The sequence below is a fragment of the Crocuta crocuta genome, unplaced genomic scaffold (assembly GCF_008692635.1).
Source record: "Crocuta crocuta isolate KB4526 unplaced genomic scaffold, BGI_CrCroc_1.0 scaffold72, whole genome shotgun sequence".
NCBI classification, from domain to species: domain Eukaryota; kingdom Metazoa; phylum Chordata; class Mammalia; order Carnivora; family Hyaenidae; genus Crocuta; species Crocuta crocuta.
In genome coordinates this window covers 1,852,204-1,873,226 of record NW_027529427.1, presented here as the reverse complement: position 1 = coordinate 1,873,226, position 21,023 = coordinate 1,852,204, and the positions used below count along the sequence as shown (strand labels likewise).

The window sequence follows — 21,023 nt, the reverse complement described above, 5'->3', positions numbered from 1 at the left end:
CAGAAAATCAAATGAAAGAAGCTAGATCCTTGGTATGTTTTGGCCTGTTTGTTGAAAGAAGCTTGAGAGATTAGAGAAAAAAGAGAAAAGAAAGAAAAAAAAAAGGTAAGAGAGAATTTAAAAATTAAAAGAAGTAATATAATATAATGTAATAAAACAAAATGAAATAGAATAAAACATTTAAAAATATAAAAAATAAAGTAAAAAATTAAAAATTTCTGTATCCAAGAAAGATAAAGAAAAGAAATAAAAAGGAAATAATTTAAGCAAAAAAGAGAAGCAAAAAAAAAAAAAAAAAGACCAAATAAATGAACCAGCAAACAAAATGAAACCTGAATGAAGTTGCATCTAGTTTCCCCTAGAACTGATAGTATGAAGTGCTCTTTAGTTCATACACTAAGCAGGTGGAGTGACTTAAGCTGATCTTCTGGGGGATGTGCTTAGAGGGCCTAGTTGGGTGGGGCTTGGTGTAATGGCTCTGTTCTCCAGTAGGTGGTGTTGGTTAGCTTACTATGGTGGATCTGCGCTGGCACACATGTGTGCGCACAGGAGTGGTGGAAATGGCTTCACCTAGCTCCCTAGTCTCTGGTGCAGGAACTTCGTGCTCTCACTGACCCATGATCAAGCACCTCTCCTTTGTTTCAGGCCTCTGTCTACTCCCCATCTCTACTCTGTCCATGTCCAAGCTGTCCCCTTGCCAGGTGGCACCTCCCTCCAGAGTTTTATCTCAGATGGAGTTGTGTTTCAAACCCCCCCACTTCAGAGACCCCTGCAGCTTGAATCCACACCACCTCTCTGGGGGAGGGTCTCACAGAGCAATGGCTAGGCGTTGGCTTCCGCCAGAGAATGTTCATGTGATTGTACAGTGGTAGAGTTTCAGAGATTATGGCAAATCACAACACACATCTGGGGCCAGGTTTCTCTGCACTCTGGTGTCTTTGTATTGGGACAAAATACCAGCAATTGTGGCTGCTCTTCAGGATCCAATGTGACTTTTGCCTGTGGGGAAGCCATATGACCTCTACCAAATGCACTCCAAGGGAACCACTTGTCCCCATGTGGCACACAGACCCCTCAGACCGCACTTCCTGCTTCTGGGAATTCGCTCTACTTCTTCACCAGGGCACCACTGAGCTCCAAAACTTCAGACTCTGTGCTCCACTATTTATAGAATCCTGGCGGTATTGAAGCCCTCTCCTTTCTCCCTGTCAATGGTTTTGGGGAACAGATTTCTTGTTGAGTTCCTTGTGAGTGTTTTCACTCTTTCTCTCTCTCTCCAGCCACTTTTAGGGAGAGTAATTTTCTTGCATGATCCCAATGTACAGCACTCTCCCCCTTTCTCTTTCTCTCTCTGACCTGTCTCTGCAAACAGAGCTCCCTATTCTCCACGTCTTTTCTCTCCTCCAGCTCACCTCTCCACGCCATGTGCTGAGTTGTGTGGCCCAAGTAATACAGATTGTTGCATGAATCCTCAGGTCAATTTCCTAGGGGTTCAAAATGGTTTGGTGCTGATCTAGCTACATTTCAGGGATGAGCCAGGCTCAGGGTCTCCATGCTCCTCCACCATCTTAACTCCTCTGTAGTTTCTCTTGATGGTGTCCTGTAAGTCTGAATAGGCTTCTTTTTTTTTTTTTTTTGATAGGCTTTTATTCATTCCTTTTCATTCTTTTTTCTTTTGCTCATCTTGATTCGATAATTTCAATTGATCTTTTAACTCACTGATTCTTTCTTCTGTTTTGTTAAGACTGCCATTTAAGCTCTTTATTGATTTCTTCATTTCAGTAATTGTATTCTTCCGGCTCCAAAATTTCTGTTTGGTTCTTTTTTAATGTTTTCTGTCTCTGTTGAAATTCTCATTTTGTTTGTTTATTGTTTTCCTGATATTATTATAATGTTCATATGTGTTTTTCTGTAGTTTCTGAGCATTTTTAGAACATGTATTTTGAAATTTTTTGTTGGATAATCCCTGTGTCTCCATTTCTTTGGGACCATGTACCGGAGGTTTACTGTATTCTTTTGGTGGAATCATTTCCCCCTGTTTTTTCTGGATCCCCATAGACTTGCATAGATGTCTGTGTATTGTAGGAGAAGTAACCTCTTCCAGATATTATAGACTGACTTTGGTAAGGGAAGACCTTTACCTATGAGTAGAGGCACAGTATAGCAATGCTGTAACCTAGGTACAGTGATGGAGGGGGGTGTGGCAGCACTAGGTCTTCGGAGCATGATGTCTCCAGCTCAGGTTCCTGAAGGCCATAGCTTTGACAACTGCATGGATCTTAGCAAGCACTGCAGGGGGTCTGCGGTGGCTGCAAGTGCTGCTGGAGCCTCAGCAGTGCTTCTAGGGCTAATGGCTAGGGACCAGGTTAGGTAGAGGTAGGGCTGGAGGGGAGCTTTTTCTAGTTAGGAAGTTCCTTCTGTGTGCTAAGCAATGCTGGCTTGAGGGGTGGGATGATGCTGGCAAAATATGCAGTCTTCATGTTGCTGAAATTTCTCAAGTGGACTTCTGAGTTTTGTGAGAGTGCTGTTGTTCACGGATAGCTATCTGATTGTTGATCATTTCGTGGGGTGGTGGGAATAGAGCCTGGTGTCTCCTACTTTGCCATTTTGGTGATGTCACTTCTGAGATGCTTATTTTTAAATAAAGTGTTCTTGAGCATAGCAATTTAGATTGGCAATTTGTTTTTCTTTTGGATTGCGTAAGGCTTCATTCTACTCTACTGGCGCTCTTGTTTTTGGGGAGCTTAAGTGTTAGTATAGGTGTTGCTCAGTTGGAGGTAATGTATACAATTCTTTCAAACATTTATTCTTTGTCAGGTTTCTACTATTTCTCATCATTTTAACAGGAATGATTAGGTTATGTTGTAGTAACATATAACCCAAATTTCAGAAGATTAAATAAACAAAATTTATTTATTCTTACGCTACACATTCTGTTCAGTTTGGTAGGACCTCTGCTTGTAATTATTCAACTTCTCAAGTTGTTGGATGCCTCACTGTCTTATGCCCCGCTTAACATGAGACTGTAAGATTTGCTGTGGTAGAAGCAGATAGTAGCTTTTATATATTCCTTTAAAATTTTTTTTAATGTTTATTTATTTTGGAGAGAGACAGAGTGTGAGTGGGGGAGGGGCAGAGAAAGAGGGAGACACAGAATCTGAAGCAGGCTCCAGGCTCTGAGCTGAGAACTCATGAACTGCGAGATCATGACCTGAGCCAAAGTTGGAGGCTTAACTGACTGAAGCACCCAGGTGCCCCAAGATTTGATATATTTCTATCTGAAAGTGTGACACATCATTCTTTTCACACTTCATTCAATAAGGCAGATCACAACGTCATGCCTAACCTCAAACAGGCAAGGAAGTATTGATATTTCCATGTGTCCAGAGAAAACTTGAAATATTGCTGAACACTAGTCATGTCTACAACACACCTATGATGTGTCTACGGATAAATTCATTTTTATGTCTTAATTGAGTTTTGTTGGGCTTATTCACTTTAAGCATTAGTGTGTTTCTTAAATTCTGGAAAATTTATAACCAATATGTTTCAAATTTTGCTTCTGCTCAATTCTCTTTCTTTCTGTGTACATTTCTTTCTGTGTCTCTCTGTCTTCCTTCCCAATTTCACTTTAACTTCATGTAAACCTTCTTGCTCCATTTATATCTCTGATCCTCTCTTCAGTATTTTTTATTCTTTTGTTTTTCTGTGCAGCATTCTAGATAATTTTTTCTGACTTATTATTCGCTTCAATAATTCTTTTCACCTGAATTTAATCTGATGAAAATTTTTAATTTCAACAAACATATTTTTCATCCACAGAAGTTCTTTTGGGTTTAAAATTTTTTCCTACACATTTTTTTTTAGTTCCTTGAAGATTCTTTAAGAGTATTTTTTAAATTTCTTTAAATATAGTATATATGGTTTTTATAGAGCCTATATCTCATATATCTAATATTCAAAGTATCTAACCATTTCAGTAGTTTCTCTTGGTTATAGTTTTTAAAAATATTTTTTAATGCTTATTTTTGAGAAAGAGTGTGAGTAGGGGAGGGACAGAGAGAGAGGGAGACACAGAATCCAAAGTGGGCTCCAGGCTCTGAGCTGTCAGCACAGAGCCCGACATGGGGCTCAAACCCACAAACTACGAGATCGTGACCTGAGCCACAGTTCGACACTCAACTGACTGAGCCACCCAGGTGCCCCTCTCTTGGTTATTGTTAATGGACCTTTGTTTCTTTCTGTGTCTGTTTATTCTTGACAATTTACTGGCCATTTTATTTATGCAAATTACTTATAGAAGTGATTTGAAGCCTAGCGTGAGGGCAATTTTTTCTGCGAGGATCTTATTTTATCCGTGATTTTATGGCAGTTAGTAGTGGGCCACCTTAATACAAGTGCAAGATTGATATTATCTAGACAGTCTAGAGATTAAAACCCTAAATATAATTTTATGCAAGGACATGTCTATTTCAATTGATATCCCAGCTTATTGTGGAGACTGTCTTCTGTTAGATGTCTTACCTGGGTATGGGTTTGGGATTTGATTTATGCCTCCTCATCATCAAAGGCCATGAAAAAAACCACATTTTCTTGTATAGGCTAATTCTGTCCAGGCGAAAACATCACACACTCCTGTGTCTCAATGAATTCCCATTTTCCCTTCAGATTTGGCCTGATTTTTCCTTTCTATCTTATCAGGTCTTTAATCTTTTAAGATCATTTTTAGTATGCTTTATTCCACTTTTTATTTGTTCTCAGCAGAAGAGATAGCCTCAAATAACCAAGCATACTATTACTGAGAACATCTTCTGGAATTTTTAACAGTCATGAAATCATCCACTTGCTTGTGTCACCAACTAGATATAAGCTACCTGAAGGCAAAAACATTATCTTATTATTTTTTGCATTTAAAGCATTTAGCACAGCACCTGCCTCTCAATCAATGATATTATATTTTTGTCATCATCATCATCATCATCATTATTTTGGTAATGTTACTATTAATAATAGTTTCTTGCATACTTTTAGGATCCCATTTCAATCTTTTACCTCATGTCAGACTTTTTAAAAAACTGAGTAAGTTTCATAGGGTGTCTCCCTTCTTCTATCTCTTTTACCTTCTTCCCATTTATCTTTGTTTCCTTCCTAGAATGGACCTCCCCAGGTGCTATGGATTGAATTGTGCCCCTCCAAAATTCGTATGTTGAAACCCTAGCTCCCAATGTGACTGTCTTTTGGAGACACTGTCTTTAGGAAGCAATTAGGGTTAAATGAAGTCACAGGGTGGAGCCCTAATCCAGTAGGATTATTGGCCTTATAAGAAGAGAAAGAGAGAGAGAGAATTCTCTATCTCTATCTTTCCCTGTGTACACATACTGAGAAAAAGTCATGTGAGCACACAGTGAGGTGCAGTGGCTTACAAACCAAGAGAAGAGGTCTCGGAGTGAAAACTGCCTTGCTAACACCTTGATCTAGGACTTCCCAAACTACAGAACTGTGACAAAATGAATTTCTGTGTAAGTCACTGAGTCTATGGTGTTTTGTTATGGCAGCCTTCCTGAGAAGACTAGCACCCTAGGATTCTTTCCAAGTTCAGCATCTTCCCAGATGTTTCCTTTTTTGATACACCAGCGTGTAGATTCTCACTTCCAGTGTGGAAACATATGGAGTCACATATAGACCTGAGCAGTGCGAATGGGTACCCCAGGGACAAAACCTTGATTATATTATAGGAAACATTCTCCGTTTGCTGACCCCGATTCAAAGCTAATGGAGATGCTTCTTAGGGCCTCAGGAAACCCACTTCTCTGTTCCCGACAGGAGAACAGGAACTTAGTCTACTGCACAACAAACTGTATGACAAGAAAGAGGTGGTTTGGGTCCCAGTTGCAAGTAGGACCAAGGTCACAGAATTGGTCACTTAGGAAGAAGTCTTATTGGATGAAGCAATTAAGCCACTCCTATAAATCTCCATCTGATCCACCCTGCTGTTTTCTGACTCTGGAGAGAACCCCTAAATTAGTAATATATTGCTGTCCAACAAATTACTGCCAAACTTGGAAGCTTAAAACAAAACTATCTAGTATCTCATAATTTCTGTTGGCCAGGAATCTGGGCATGGCTTTTCTGGCTTCTCTGATTCATGATCTCTCACAAGGTTGCAATCACCTTACGGTTCGAATGAGATTGAATACCACCCAGACTTATTTACTTGGTTATTGGCAGCATTCAGCTCCTGGCGGACTGTCTAACTGAGAGCCTCTGTCCCTTGCTGACTCTTAACCGACTGAGCCACCCAGGTGCCTCGAAACATGATCTTTTAAGTGACATCTCATCACTTTTGCCAAACTCCATTGTTAGATGCACGTTACTAAGTTTAGGCCACGTTCAAGTGTGAGGGGGGATTATGTAAGAGCGTGAATATCAGGAAGCAGGAATAATCAGGACATTTTAGAGGCCGCTTACTCTACTCTCTTCTAAAGCTAGATGAGAGTGTTCCCTATGAGACAGAGAAGGAAAGGGAAGACTCCTCCACTGACCTCAGGGCTATGAACTGTAACTGAGATGGAGGAATTTGGGCCCCTACCTGCCTTCTACAAATCTACTGGGAGGTCAGCAGCATCTAAAGTCATCTGAAGGCCTGTCCTCATTGGTGTGCATGGAGCCGAGTCTTAACTGGCTTGTGAGAAATAATTGCGTGCCTCTTTTCCCAAGTCCATGTTCAGTGATGCCACATTAGTAGCTTAAAATTGACCACATGGGAGTGTTTATAACATGGAAATCAGCAAATGCTACACATGAGAGGCCCCTCCCCCACAGAGAGCGCATTTTTTCATACTTAGCAGAATAGTACTGCATGGTCTCCTAAAATTTCCTGTGTTCTGTGTACGTGTCTCTCTTGCAGCTCAGGAGCTGAGGCTGAAGAATGGGAGCCATCGCTGTGAGGGGCGAGTGGAAATGAAATACAAAGGAAAATGGGGCACGGTGAATGATGTCAGTTGGAGCCTGGAGGCTGCAGTTGTGGTGTGCAGACAGCTGAAATGCGGAGATGCTCTTGATGCTCCCACAGCGTCTCGTTTTGGATCAGGGGTTGGGCTTGTTTGGCTTACACGTATTATTTGTGAAGGGACAGAATCAGCTCTCAATAAGTGTTTTTATTTTTATATTGATAGCCACAGAAGCAAAGACGTTTTCCATAGTAATGATGCTGGAGTAGTCTGCTCAGGTAAGGCCTGTGTGGTCTGGTGGGGGATCCCCAGGAGGCGCAGCCTTGGTTTCATTCCCAGAATAACTGACAATGCAGGGTCACATATTTGGGTGAAGACTGCAGCCACACAGGGGCTTCTAGAATATTAGGTGCTCAAGGAAGCCTAAGGACTTGCTTGGCCCTGGACAGTGAAGGCTCCAGACCTATGGGTCACAGGGCCATTCAGAGCTCTATGATGTGTCATAAAAGGTAGGAAGGTGGTCAAATGTTTCATACAGGTACCACCCAGCAATTGATGAAGTAAGTTCCATCATGGTAGCTCTTTTGTTTTCTTTCATGAGATGGTCAGTCAGGTACAGACGAAAGAGGGGACATGGGAGAGGTGCAGGGAAACAGTTTTTTACACTTACAGGTCCTAGAGAGATGGAGTCACTTAATGTTGCAACAGGGCCATGGGGAGAAGTGCCAGGGGGGCAGGCTCAACCAAGCAGGTGGGGGGCCAAGAAAGAGTAAAGATCTGTGACTAAATGACCTATTGGGGGTTGGGGTGGAATACACAAGCAAAAAGCCTAAGGGGATTTCATTGATGCATTTGAATGTTACTAGGTCACAGTCAGGGGAGGGAAGGAAGGGGGGCTGGTGGAAGGCTTCAGCCTTATCTCCTTGCTGGTCACAGCCTGTTTGTGAAGACATTGAGCAGCAGGAAAATACGAACTTTAAAATTTACAACATAGCAGCTGGAGCACAGGAAACACTCAGGGCAATGAGGCCAGGAGATTCTAACGGGGCACATCATAAATGCTCAGTAATGTCTAATTGTATTTGACATATGCCAAGGTGGAGGCAGTAAAGAAAGCAATGAAACTAGAGTGTGAATGGGTGATGTCAGTACTTGCCAGAGATATTTTCAATTATCACAGTGGTTGATGAGATATCTGTCACTGATGCCGTCAGAACAGCTTGACTTGAGGAAGATAGTATCAGATACCACAGTGAATTCCCTAAGGTAGAGGTTTGGGTCTTAAAAAAGGGTCGTCCCATCTGGTGGAGTGATGGGGCCGGTAGAGACATGAATACATTGAGCCAGGTGTATAGCAGCCCAATAGTGCATGAACCCATAGCCAGTTGGCATTTTTGATCCGCATGAGGAAGACCACTGGAAAAGTGATCTTTTCAAATTGTAACTTTGGCAGATCTTTGATGATACTAATTCAGGTCTCTAAAAAACCACACAATTATTTTCTTCTTTGAGGGCTGCTTTATTGAGGCATGGTTGACACGCAGAAAACTGTACATATTTCATGTATATAACTTGATGAGTTTGGAGGTAAGTGTATGTCTGCGAAAGCATTATCACTGGCTGTGCCAGAAGAGATATCTATCATCTCAAAAGTTTCCTCCCATCCTCTTTATTATTATTTAAAAAAAATAATTTTCAAGGGGCATTTGCGTTTACTACCTTCAGTTAGGATTTCTGAAGAAAACGTGTTTTCTGGCATTTCAGGTAACATTCCTTACTGTCATGATGGACTAGTCATGGTATCAAGTGCCGATCAACTTGTGTAAACACTACAGGAAGACCCAACTTATTTTGTTTGATAAATCAGTGTCTGGGTAAAAATGGAGTGTGTCATGGTGGAACTTCTATTACTATCTTAAGAAAATTGATGCTTTTGATATTAATTCCAGTTAAGATGCACATAAGATAAAAAGAGTTTGAGAGCGATACGGCATCTAAACATTGATTTTGTTTTTCACTCCCTGAACACCATTACCATCGGTTTAATTCAACTTTTCATGTTTTTATGAACCGTTTCGATTTTCTTCGAAAATTTTTTAATTAAAAAAATTAACTTTAATTTTTAATTAATTTTAACTAAAAAATTTTTTATAGTTTATTGTCAAGTTGGTTTCCATATAACACCCAGTGCTCATCCCAACAAGTGCCCTCCTTCATGCCCATTACCCATTTTCCCCCCTCCCTCACCCCCCATGAGCCCTCAGTTCTTCTCCGTGTTTAAGAGTCTCTTATGGTTTGCCTCCCTCCTTCTCCTTAACTATTTTCCCCCTCCCCCTCCCCCATGGTCCTCTTACATTTTTCTGTTCCACATATGAGTGAAAACATATGGTATCTGTCCTTCTCTGCCTGACTTATTTCACTCAGCATAACACCCTTGAGTTCCATCCATGTTGCTACAAACGGCCAGATTTCATTCTTTCTCATTGCCGTGTAGTATTCCATTGTGCAGATAAACCACATCTTCTTGATCCATTCGTCAGTTGATGGATATTTAGGCTCTTTCCTTGATTTGGTTATTGTTGAAAGTGATGCTATGAACATTGGGGCACATGTGCCCCTATGCATCAGCACTTCTGTTGTTTCAATTTTCTTCTAATCTCTTTGCCAGAAGTTTATTGCCTGTCTTATTTCTATATTTTCTAGAACATGTTTTAGTGTGTAAAGAGAAGTCAAAGTGGTGATGATGTAGTCTAGAGAAGAGTAGGAAACCATGCCCTTTACAAATTTTTTAATTTAAAATGAATTCTTGAAAATTNTCCCCAGGAGGCGCAGCCTTGGTTTCATTCCCAGAATAACTGACAATGCAGGGTCACATATTTGGGTGAAGACTGCAGCCACACAGGGGCTTCTAGAATATTAGGTGCTCAAGGAAGCCTAAGGACTTGCTTGGCCCTGGACAGTGAAGGCTCCAGACCTATGGGTCACAGGGCCATTCAGAGCTCTATGATGTGTCATAAAAGGTAGGAAGGTGGTCAAATGTTTCATACAGGTACCACCCAGCAATTGATGAAGTAAGTTCCATCATGGTAGCTCTTTTGTTTTCTTTCATGAGATGGTCAGTCAGGTACAGACGAAAGAGGGGACATGGGAGAGGTGCAGGGAAACAGTTTTTTACACTTACAGGTCCTAGAGAGATGGAGTCACTTAATGTTGCAACAGGGCCATGGGGAGAAGTGCCAGGGGGGCAGGCTCAACCAAGCAGGTGGGGGGCCAAGAAAGAGTAAAGATCTGTGACTAAATGACCTATTGGGGGTTGGGGTGGAATACACAAGCAAAAAGCCTAAGGGGATTTCATTGATGCATTTGAATGTTACTAGGTCACAGTCAGGGGAGGGAAGGAAGGGGGGCTGGTGGAAGGCTTCAGCCTTATCTCCTTGCTGGTCACAGCCTGTTTGTGAAGACATTGAGCAGCAGGAAAATACGAACTTTAAAATTTACAACATAGCAGCTGGAGCACAGGAAACACTCAGGGCAATGAGGCCAGGAGATTCTAACGGGGCACATCATAAATGCTCAGTAATGTCTAATTGTATTTGACATATGCCAAGGTGGAGGCAGTAAAGAAAGCAATGAAACTAGAGTGTGAATGGGTGATGTCAGTACTTGCCAGAGATATTTTCAATTATCACAGTGGTTGATGAGATATCTGTCACTGATGCCGTCAGAACAGCTTGACTTGAGGAAGATAGTATCAGATACCACAGTGAATTCCCTAAGGTAGAGGTTTGGGTCTTAAAAAAGGGTCGTCCCATCTGGTGGAGTGATGGGGCCGGTAGAGACATGAATACATTGAGCCAGGTGTATAGCAGCCCAATAGTGCATGAACCCATAGCCAGTTGGCATTTTTGATCCGCATGAGGAAGACCACTGGAAAAGTGATCTTTTCAAATTGTAACTTTGGCAGATCTTTGATGATACTAATTCAGGTCTCTAAAAAACCACACAATTATTTTCTTCTTTGAGGGCTGCTTTATTGAGGCATGGTTGACACGCAGAAAACTGTACATATTTCATGTATATAACTTGATGAGTTTGGAGGTAAGTGTATGTCTGCGAAAGCATTATCACTGGCTGTGCCAGAAGAGATATCTATCATCTCAAAAGTTTCCTCCCATCCTCTTTATTATTATTTAAAAAAAATAATTTTCAAGGGGCATTTGCGTTTACTACCTTCAGTTAGGATTTCTGAAGAAAACGTGTTTTCTGGCATTTCAGGTAACATTCCTTACTGTCATGATGGACTAGTCATGGTATCAAGTGCCGATCAACTTGTGTAAACACTACAGGAAGACCCAACTTATTTTGTTTGATAAATCAGTGTCTGGGTAAAAATGGAGTGTGTCATGGTGGAACTTCTATTACTATCTTAAGAAAATTGATGCTTTTGATATTAATTCCAGTTAAGATGCACATAAGATAAAAAGAGTTTGAGAGCGATACGGCATCTAAACATTGATTTTGTTTTTCACTCCCTGAACACCATTACCATCGGTTTAATTCAACTTTTCATGTTTTTATGAACCGTTTCGATTTTCTTCGAAAATTTTTTAATTAAAAAAATTAACTTTAATTTTTAATTAATTTTAACTAAAAAATTTTTTATAGTTTATTGTCAAGTTGGTTTCCATATAACACCCAGTGCTCATCCCAACAAGTGCCCTCCTTCATGCCCATTACCCATTTTCCCCCCTCCCTCACCCCCCATGAGCCCTCAGTTCTTCTCCGTGTTTAAGAGTCTCTTATGGTTTGCCTCCCTCCTTCTCCTTAACTATTTTCCCCCTCCCCCTCCCCCATGGTCCTCTTACATTTTTCTGTTCCACATATGAGTGAAAACATATGGTATCTGTCCTTCTCTGCCTGACTTATTTCACTCAGCATAACACCCTTGAGTTCCATCCATGTTGCTACAAACGGCCAGATTTCATTCTTTCTCATTGCCGTGTAGTATTCCATTGTGCAGATAAACCACATCTTCTTGATCCATTCGTCAGTTGATGGATATTTAGGCTCTTTCCTTGATTTGGTTATTGTTGAAAGTGATGCTATGAACATTGGGGCACATGTGCCCCTATGCATCAGCACTTCTGTTGTTTCAATTTTCTTCTAATCTCTTTGCCAGAAGTTTATTGCCTGTCTTATTTCTATATTTTCTAGAACATGTTTTAGTGTGTAAAGAGAAGTCAAAGTGGTGATGATGTAGTCTAGAGAAGAGTAGGAAACCATGCCCTTTACAAATTTTTTAATTTAAAATGAATTCTTGAAAATTCTTTCTCCCAATTTTAGAAAAGTGGTATGAAGAAGAAATTTCAGCCTCTTGTAGATTGTTAGAAATAAAACACTGTGTTTATGAGAATTCAGAGGTAGAAAAAATGATCTCTGAAGAATATAGAGAAACTTGTTTGAAATAAAGAAGGGATTTCAGAGGGTTCGGGGAGAAAGATTGGAAAGGGGCTTTGCAGATTGGGAAGGGCTTACAGCACTGAGGTACAGAATGGTACGATTACCATGGTAAGGGGACGAAGATGCAATTAATTGAGGAGCGAAGGTTGGGGACTGAAAATCCATGCTAATTCATATATTCACTACAGCTTCTGTTTTTAGCATTCTTGTTCTCATTTCTTCCTTCCCTTTCTTCCTCTGTGTTGATGTTTTTGTAGTTTTTTGAGCTTTTGGATGTTTTTGTAGTTTTTTGATGTTTTTGTTGATTTTTTTGTAGTTTTTTGAGCTCTGTGGAAGTGCTGGCATTTGAAGCTTGCAATTTTCTTTGTGGGAAGTTTTTATTATATGAATTCTATTTCTTTAACAAATATAAGACTAGTTATATTTTCCACTTCTTTTGGTATCTGTTTTTGATAAATTGTGTTTTTCAAGTAGTTAGTCTTCAAGGACTCATCCTATTAAATAAACTGTTCAAATTAGGGCAAAGTTTGTTCATATCTCATCATTTACATATTGATAGGATCCATAATGAAGGGGGTTACCCCTTTCCATCCCTGGTTTTGTTAATTTTTGTATTTTATTTTTTCTTGATCAGGTCTACTAGAAGATTAATTATCAGTTTTATTTTTAAAAGAATCACCAATGAACTTTGTTGATTTTATTTATCCTGAATTTGTTTTCTATTTCATTAATTTTTGGTTCTTAGTTCTTAGTTTTTTTGGTTATGATTTGCTGTTATTTTTGTAGATTCTTGAGATGGAATTTTAGATAATTTATATTTAGTTTTTCTTTTCTAAATGTATGCATCAAGGAAATATCAAGGCTCTAATTTCTTTCTAAGTACTGTTTTAGCTGTATCCCATTAATTTTGATATTGCATGATTTCTTTTGTATATGTTTCTTATTTCTGAATATATTTCTTGTCTTGTAGTCTTACTTTGTTTGATAGTAACATAGATACAACAGTTTCTTTGATTAGTGCTTGCATGGCTTATCTTTTCTGAGACTTTTAATGTTTCTATGTTTATATTTAATGTACATATTGTTTGTGGATAGCATACGGTGTGTCTTACTTTCCCCCCCCCTAGTTTTATTGAGATGCAATGGAAGTTGTGTCTACTTTATTCAGTATGATTATCTTGCTTTTCTTTGGAGTACTTAAAATTTTCAACTTAATGTAATTACTGATATGCTTGAGTTTAAGTCTACTAACTCTTGCTATTTGTCTTTGTATTCTTTGCTCCTGTTTTAGTCTTTGAGTATTTTTTAGTATTCTGTTTTATTTACCTTATGGGTTTCTTAGATATATTGCTTTTCTTAGAGTTTACCGTAGTGCTGAATTATTACTCTTTAATCATGTTTTATCTTCAAATGATATTATATCACTTAATAGATAATGTAAGACCTTACCACAGTATACATTATTTCCCTGTTCTTGTCATTTGTGCAATTGTTATACATTTTACTTATAAATATATTACAAATCTTATAACACATTGCTGTTATTTTTGCCTTAACTACTCTATTATTTTGAAAATGAGACAAAGTTTTTTATATTTACCCATAGATTTATCATTTACAGTAGTCTTTATAGCATTGGGTAGATCCACATTTTCATCTGTTATTATTTTCCTTTAGTTTGAAGAACTTTCTGTAACATTTTTGTGTAGTGCACTTCTGGTGGCCTCAAATTCTATCAGTTTTTACTTATCTGAAAACGTTTTTATTTTCATTCAGTTTTGAAATGCATTTTCACAGACAATTGAATTCCAGGTTGACAGTTTCCCCCCAGTACTTTAATAATGTTTCTACATTGTTATATGGCTTGCATTCCCTCTAACAAGAAGTGAGTAATACTTATTTTTATCCTCCTCTGTATAATGTACCAATTTTCTTTTGTTACTTTTAAGACTTTTTTAATTTTAATATTTTTAAACATTTTAAATGTTTGTTTATTTTTGAGAGAGAGAGGCCAACCGTGAGCGGGGAATGGGCAGTGAGAGGGAGACACAGAAACTGAAGCAGGCTCCAGGCTGCTGACAGCATAGAGCCCGATGTGGGGCTCGAACTCACAGACTGTGAGATCATGACCTGAGCCAAAGTCGGATGCTTAACCAACTGAGCCACCCAGGTGCCCCTTTTAAGGTTTTTTTTAAAGACATTTTTTTCTATGATTGGATTTCAAAAATTACATTATCAGGTGCCCCAAGGCAGTTTTCTTTATGTTTATCTTGTTTGGAATTTGTTTAGCTGCTTGGATCAGTGAGTTTGTAGTTTTCATTAAATTTGGAAAAATTACATCCATTGTTTCTTCAAATAATTTGGAAAATTTCATTAATTTTGGGAAAATTACATCCACTATTTCTTCAAAATTTTTCCTACTCATTGCTTATTCTGAATCTCCAAATACATATTTTAAAATATGGGTTAATATTAACCCACATGTCATTGCATTTCCATTACTATTTTTCTGTCTTTTTTTTTTTTTTAAGTAGCGTTCATACCCAATGTAGGGCTTGAACTCATAACCCTGAGATCAAGATCAGTCACTTAACTGACTGAACCACCCAGTTACCCCATCACTTTTCTGTCTTTTCTCTGTGTTTCTATTGCCCTGCATTTAACTTTACAGTTCTTGTATTCTGCAGTGTCTAATCTCTTGTTAAGTTAATCTATACAATTTTTCATTCCAGATATTGGATTTTTCAGTTTTAGAAGTTCCATTTGGTTATTTATTTTTTAATTTGTAAAAGTATGCTTTATATTTCATTGAGTATATTTATATAAATCATTTAGACATTTTCAGCTAATTCAATCATCTCTCTAATTTCTGCATCTGGTCTTAATGCTTACTCTTTTAAAAATTAAAACATTTTTAAAACATCGATGAGGGAAATGAAAGGATATACAGATAAATGGAAAAGACAGCTTGGGTTCATGGATTGCAACATGGCTATTCTTATATCCTAGGATTTCAAGAGAGATGGCTAGAACCACACCCTTCTTCTCCTGAATCTCTGAGCTTTCTTAACATCCAGACTCATCTTCTTTCCCACGTAGATCACCTAGAAGTTCATGGAATATTTTGCACCCAAAATGATCAGAAAGATAAAATTTGAAATCATTACTGTGGACTGGTTGTAATGTCTATTTCTCATCTTGAACCATCAGTCTGTCTACAGGTTGCCATGCATTCATGGATACAGACCTCATGATTTTCCCTATCCTTGGTCACTTGAGGATTGACTCCTAGGAGAGAAAGCTGACCAGGATTTGAGCCCCGCAAGCTTCAGGATGACTTTCTAACCTTGTGTGGCTGATACATCACTATTGTCTCATAGCCCATGTCCCTCTGGGTTGGTTCTGCAAAATTTTCATACCTCCGTGCTTAAGTCTGAATGCCTATGTATTATGCAGTTTCCTTGGGCCCAGACTTGTAGATGAGGAATGGTTCACTTCTCTAAGCAACCCAAAATGTATTTTCCTAGTATTCAGCTGCTCCAAATAACGTCTTCAGAAACTCACTCATGGATGTCCCATTTTGACACCAACTGTTAGATCCCCTCCTCAGTCCCAATGCCTGGGAAAAGAAAAGCTTCTGACCATGACATGTCATTGTCATATTCCATTGTCCATGACATGTCACTTCTAACTGCCAAGCTAGAATCATGAACACTTACTTTCTTTTTTTTTCCTCTCCTAGGAGTTGTACGTCTAGTTGGAGGGGCTGGACCCTGCTCGGGGCTGGTAGAAGTGCATTCTGGAAAAGACTGGACTCTAGTATCTGAGGAGAACTTTACATTCCTCACTGCCCAGGTCATCTGTGCACAGCTGGGGTGTGGCAAAGCTGTGTCTTTCCAGGGAGATAGGTCCTTCAGGGAGTCAGATAGACCAGTGTGGCCTGAAGAATTCCAGTGTAAGGGGGATGAACCCGAGCTCTGCTTCTGCCCCAGAGTGTGCTGTCCAGGAGGTGCTTGCCGCCCTAAGGCTGTTCGCGTTTTCTGTTCAGGTGAGATGTGGAGCAGGACTTCACCCTCGCTACATACTCTGCTGGGGTAAGGAAAACATGAGATTTGGCTGAAACCCTGTCTTCTCTTACTAGTGTACACGGAAGTCCGGCTAGTGAAAAATGGCACCCCTCAGTGTGAGGGACAAGTGGAGATGAATATTTCTGGACATTGGAGAGCGCTCTGTGCCTCACACTGGAATATGGCAAATGCCAATGTTGTTTGTAAACAGCTTGGCTGTGGCGTTGCCATCTCTGCTCCAAAAGGAGCATACTTTGTGGCAGGAGGTGATCAGATTTGGAAAGCTCGATTTCACTGCTCGGGGGCTGAGTCTTTCTTGTGGAATTGCTCTGTGACTGCCCTGGGCATTCCTGATTGTACCCGTGGAAACACAGCCTCTGTGATCTGCTCAGGTAAGAGAGAGGGAAGGGCTAACTGCTATGCAGGATGCTCTTTCAGTGAAATGCCCCTATGAGCAGAGAGTGGGGAAAAATTGTTTTAAAAGTGAGAAAATCCATGATAAAATATGGTTCTTTTCCTTGTTATTTGCCTTTAGGTCAAGGCAAGGGATTTAAGAAGGATATCTTTTAAAATTACCACACTACTGGGGCACCTGGATGGCCCAGTCAGTTGAGTGTTCGACTTTGGCTCAGGACATGATCTTGCAATTTGCAGGTTCAAGCCCTGCATTGGGCTCTGTGCTGACAGTGTGGAGCCTGCTTCTGACTCTCTCTTCCCCTCTCAGCTCCTTCCCTGCTAGTGCTCTCTCTCTCTCTCAAGATAAATAAACATTTAAAAAATAACATTAACACTATTATTTAAATATATCTGAGTATTTACAGAGAAAAAACAACATTAACACTATTATTTAAATATATCTGAGTATTTACAGAGAAAAAACAACATTAACACTATTATTTAAATATATCTGAGTATTTACAGAGAAAGTATGTAAGTAGTAAGTGTGTAGCTCGATGAATCATAATAACATGAATACCTTGTAACCCCAACCCAGATCAACAAAGAAATCATTAGCACCCCTAAAACTACATTCATACCCCACCAATCACTATCCCTATGTGCCAGCCTGAAGAAAACCAATCTCCTAACTTCTATGCTGTAGAATAATTTTTTCTATTTTGAACTTCATATAAAATCATATAGTATATTTCATTTTATGTCTAACTTCTTTGATTCCATACTATGTTTGTGATTCATGCATGAGTTATTTATAGCAGTGCTTCATTCATTTTTATTATTGTAATATATTCCACTGAATGATATTGTGACCAGGCATTGATCCATCAACTGATGGTGGAGTTTTGTCTTATTTCCAGTTCTTAATCATTACAAATAGTGATGTTACAGATAATTGTTTCCATGACTTGTGGTGCAAATATGTATTTATTTTGAGCATTTAACTCTTGCCCTTTTATTTTTGCTCTTTTAATGGTGTTCATTAATAAGCCAAATTCTTAACTTTAACAAGTTTCAGTTTATCAACTTTTTTTTTTGCACACAGTGCTTCTTATATCTTTTTATTAAAAAATGTTTTTAATGTTTATTTATTTTGAGAGAGAGAGAGAGAGACAGAATGCAAGCAGCAGAGAGCCAGAGAGAGGAGGAGACACAGAATCTGAAGCAGGCTCCAGGCTCTGAGCTGTCAGCACAGAGCTTGACGCAGGGCTCGAATTCATGAACATGAATCATTTTGAAGAGCTTCTGAGGAAAACGTTAGCAAGCTGAATCCAGAGATGTACAAAAATGAATGCACCACAACTAGATAAAATTTGTCCCAGAAATACAAAGTTAGTGTAAAATATACCAACTAACAAAACTAAACAAAAAAGGAACCACATACTCTTTTCATCAGATGTGCAAAGGCATTTTAAAAGCTTTGAGAAGGACGCATGAGAACATCTCTCAGCATACTGAAAGCAGAAGGAACTTTCTTCAGTCTGCAAAGGCCATATTAAAAAAATCCAGAGCAAATGTCACACTTAATGGTGAAATATTGAAATATTTTTCCCTGAGATGAGAGAGATGATATTAATATCTGTCATCATTGTTATCCAACAGTTTATAGAGGGCAAAAAATTTTTTAAGTATAAGAATTAGAAAGGAAGAAACAAAAGTTACTTGTAGACTACACGATTGCAAGAAAACCCAAAAGAATCTACAGTTAGATTATTAGAAGTTATAGTCCAACGGTAACATTGCTGAGCACAAACAGACCCAAAGAAAACAGGGCTATATTTTAGAGTGAATCTATGTACAAAATATATGCAAAAATAATTTTATTAATAAATAGTATCAATAAACAGAAAATAACATAAAAAGCTGTACTGCTCATGAACAGGTCAAAAACATTAAATACTGGGGAGAAAATCTAGTCAAAGATATAAAAGATCTCCAAGAGAAATTAAAGAAGATGTAAGCAATGGACAGATAAAGCATATAAATGAGTTGCAACTACTAAGTATTGTCAAAGTCAGTTACCTCAAAATTCATATGTAGATTAAATCTCACCTCAATCAAAATGTAATCATGTTTTTTAAACAAAAATATTTTTAAATTTCAGCTTTGCTGAGGTGTAACTGACAAAATTGTAAGACGTTGCAAGTGTACAGTGTGGTGATGGGATATGCATAAGCATTGGGAGACCATCCCCCCATTATAGTTAATTAACATCCACTTATCTCTTTTTGTGTGTGAGAACATTTAAGTTCAACTCTTAGAGCAAATTTCAATTATACAATATGGTATTATCAGCTATAGTCAACTGTGTTATGCATTAGACTCTCAGAATGCATATTACAACTGGAAGTTGTTAAGTTATTCATCTTATAACTGGAAGTCTGTACATTTTTATAAAGCTCTCCCTATTTCCCATACCCCAGAGCCCCTGGCAACAGGATTTCTATTCCATATTTCGATGATTTTTTTTTTGTTTTTAGATTCCACATAAAAATGATATGATGTAGTACCTGTCTTTCTCTTTCCGACTTATTCCATTTAGCATAATGCCCTCACTATCGATCCCTGTTGTCTCAAATGATAGAATTTCCCTCTTTCTCATGGTTGAATAATACTACGTTATATATGTGACACATCTTCTTTATCCATTCATCTCTTGATCAATTAACATTGTTATAATTCTATTATCTAGTTCATAAGCCTTATTCAGAATCTCACAACTGTCCCAAATACATACTTCACAGCAAAAAGAGTTGACGTAATATGCTGCATTCAGTCGTCATACCCCTTTATCCTTCTCTAATAAGGGACACTTTCTGAATCTCACTTTGTATTTCATAACATTGACTGGTCTTTTTTTAGAGACAGAGAGAGAGAGTATGAGCAGGGTGGAGGGGTCCAGAAGGAGAGAAAGAATCTTAAGCAGGTGCCATGCTCAGCATGGAGACCAAAACGAGACTCAATCCCACAACTGTAAGATCATGACCTGAGTTGAAATCAAGGGTCAGACGCTGAACAGACCGAGTCAGCCAGGCGCCCCATGATATTGACATTTTTTAAAGAATACAAGCCAGGTATTATGTAGAATCTCCTTCCAATTTGAGTTGTGGCCATAATCAGGAGAATCTTGTACAAGCATGGTAAATTGATATTAGATTCCATTCTGGATGAATGCAAATTGGATTTGGCTTTTTTCAAAGTAGAGATTATTTTACCATATTGACAATGATTTTAAAACATTAAGATATTTGGTGTTAGTGGTATGTAGTGGGGTAGTAGAAAAATAAGGATTTAAAAATTTTTTTAAATTTCTTTTTTATTTATTTCTGAGAGAGAGAGAGAGAGACAGTGTAAGCAGGGGAGGGTCAGAGAGAGAGGGAGACACAGAATCTGAAGCAGGCTCCAGGCTCTCAGCTAGCTGTTAGCACAGAGTCTGACACAGGCCTTGAATCCATGAACTGTGAGATCATGACCTGAGCCGAAGTCAGATGCTTAACCAACTGAGCCACCCAGGCGCCCCAGAAAAATAAGGTTTAGTAGAAGAGCAAAAGACTACAAAATTCCTGGAGGATAATTTGGTAATATATATCCCAGCATATACCATATATCTTTTAGATGCATTTTTTTTAAGTTTATTTATTTTTGATGGGGGGGGGCAGGAAGGGACAGAGAGAGGGAGTGAGAGAATCCCGAGCAGGATCCATGTTGTCAGTGCATAGCCCAATGTGGGCCTCGATCTCATGACTAAGATCATGACATGAGCTGAAATCAAGAGTCAGAGGCTCAACTGACTAAGCCACCCAGGCGCCCCGAGAGAAAGAGAGAGAGAGAGAGAGAGAGAGAAGCTGTAGAACCTGACACATGGCTCCATCTCACAACTGTGAGATCATGACCTGAGCTGAAACCAAGAGTCAGACGCTTGACCAACTGAGCCACCCAGGCGCCTCCCAAACATTTCAATTGTGGTAATTTAAACTCCTTGTCAGGTTAACTCCAGCAACTTGATACCTTGTAAATTTCTTTCCAATGCCTCTTTAATCCTCCTGGATTTTTGTCAAATCTCCTCTCTCTTATACCCGGTTGTTATTCC

General features: G+C 38.9%; 1 protein-coding gene across 1 annotated transcript in view; it reads left to right on the top strand.

The window, feature by feature from the left end:
* The first annotated feature begins 2,224 nt into the window (after positions 1-2,224).
* LOC144227416 (antigen WC1.1-like) overlaps positions 2,225-21,023 on the top strand; it is a 30,758-nt gene continuing 11,959 nt past the window's right edge. Inside the window, exons 1-5 of the mRNA XM_077759016.1 lie at positions 2,225-2,315; positions 5,824-5,895; positions 6,908-7,114; positions 16,153-16,458; positions 16,552-16,869. Coding sequence (XP_077615142.1) covers positions 2,225-2,315; positions 5,824-5,895; positions 6,908-7,114; positions 16,153-16,458; positions 16,552-16,869 — 994 coding nt within the window. The remainder of the gene's footprint in view (positions 2,316-5,823; positions 5,896-6,907; positions 7,115-16,152; positions 16,459-16,551; positions 16,870-21,023) is intronic.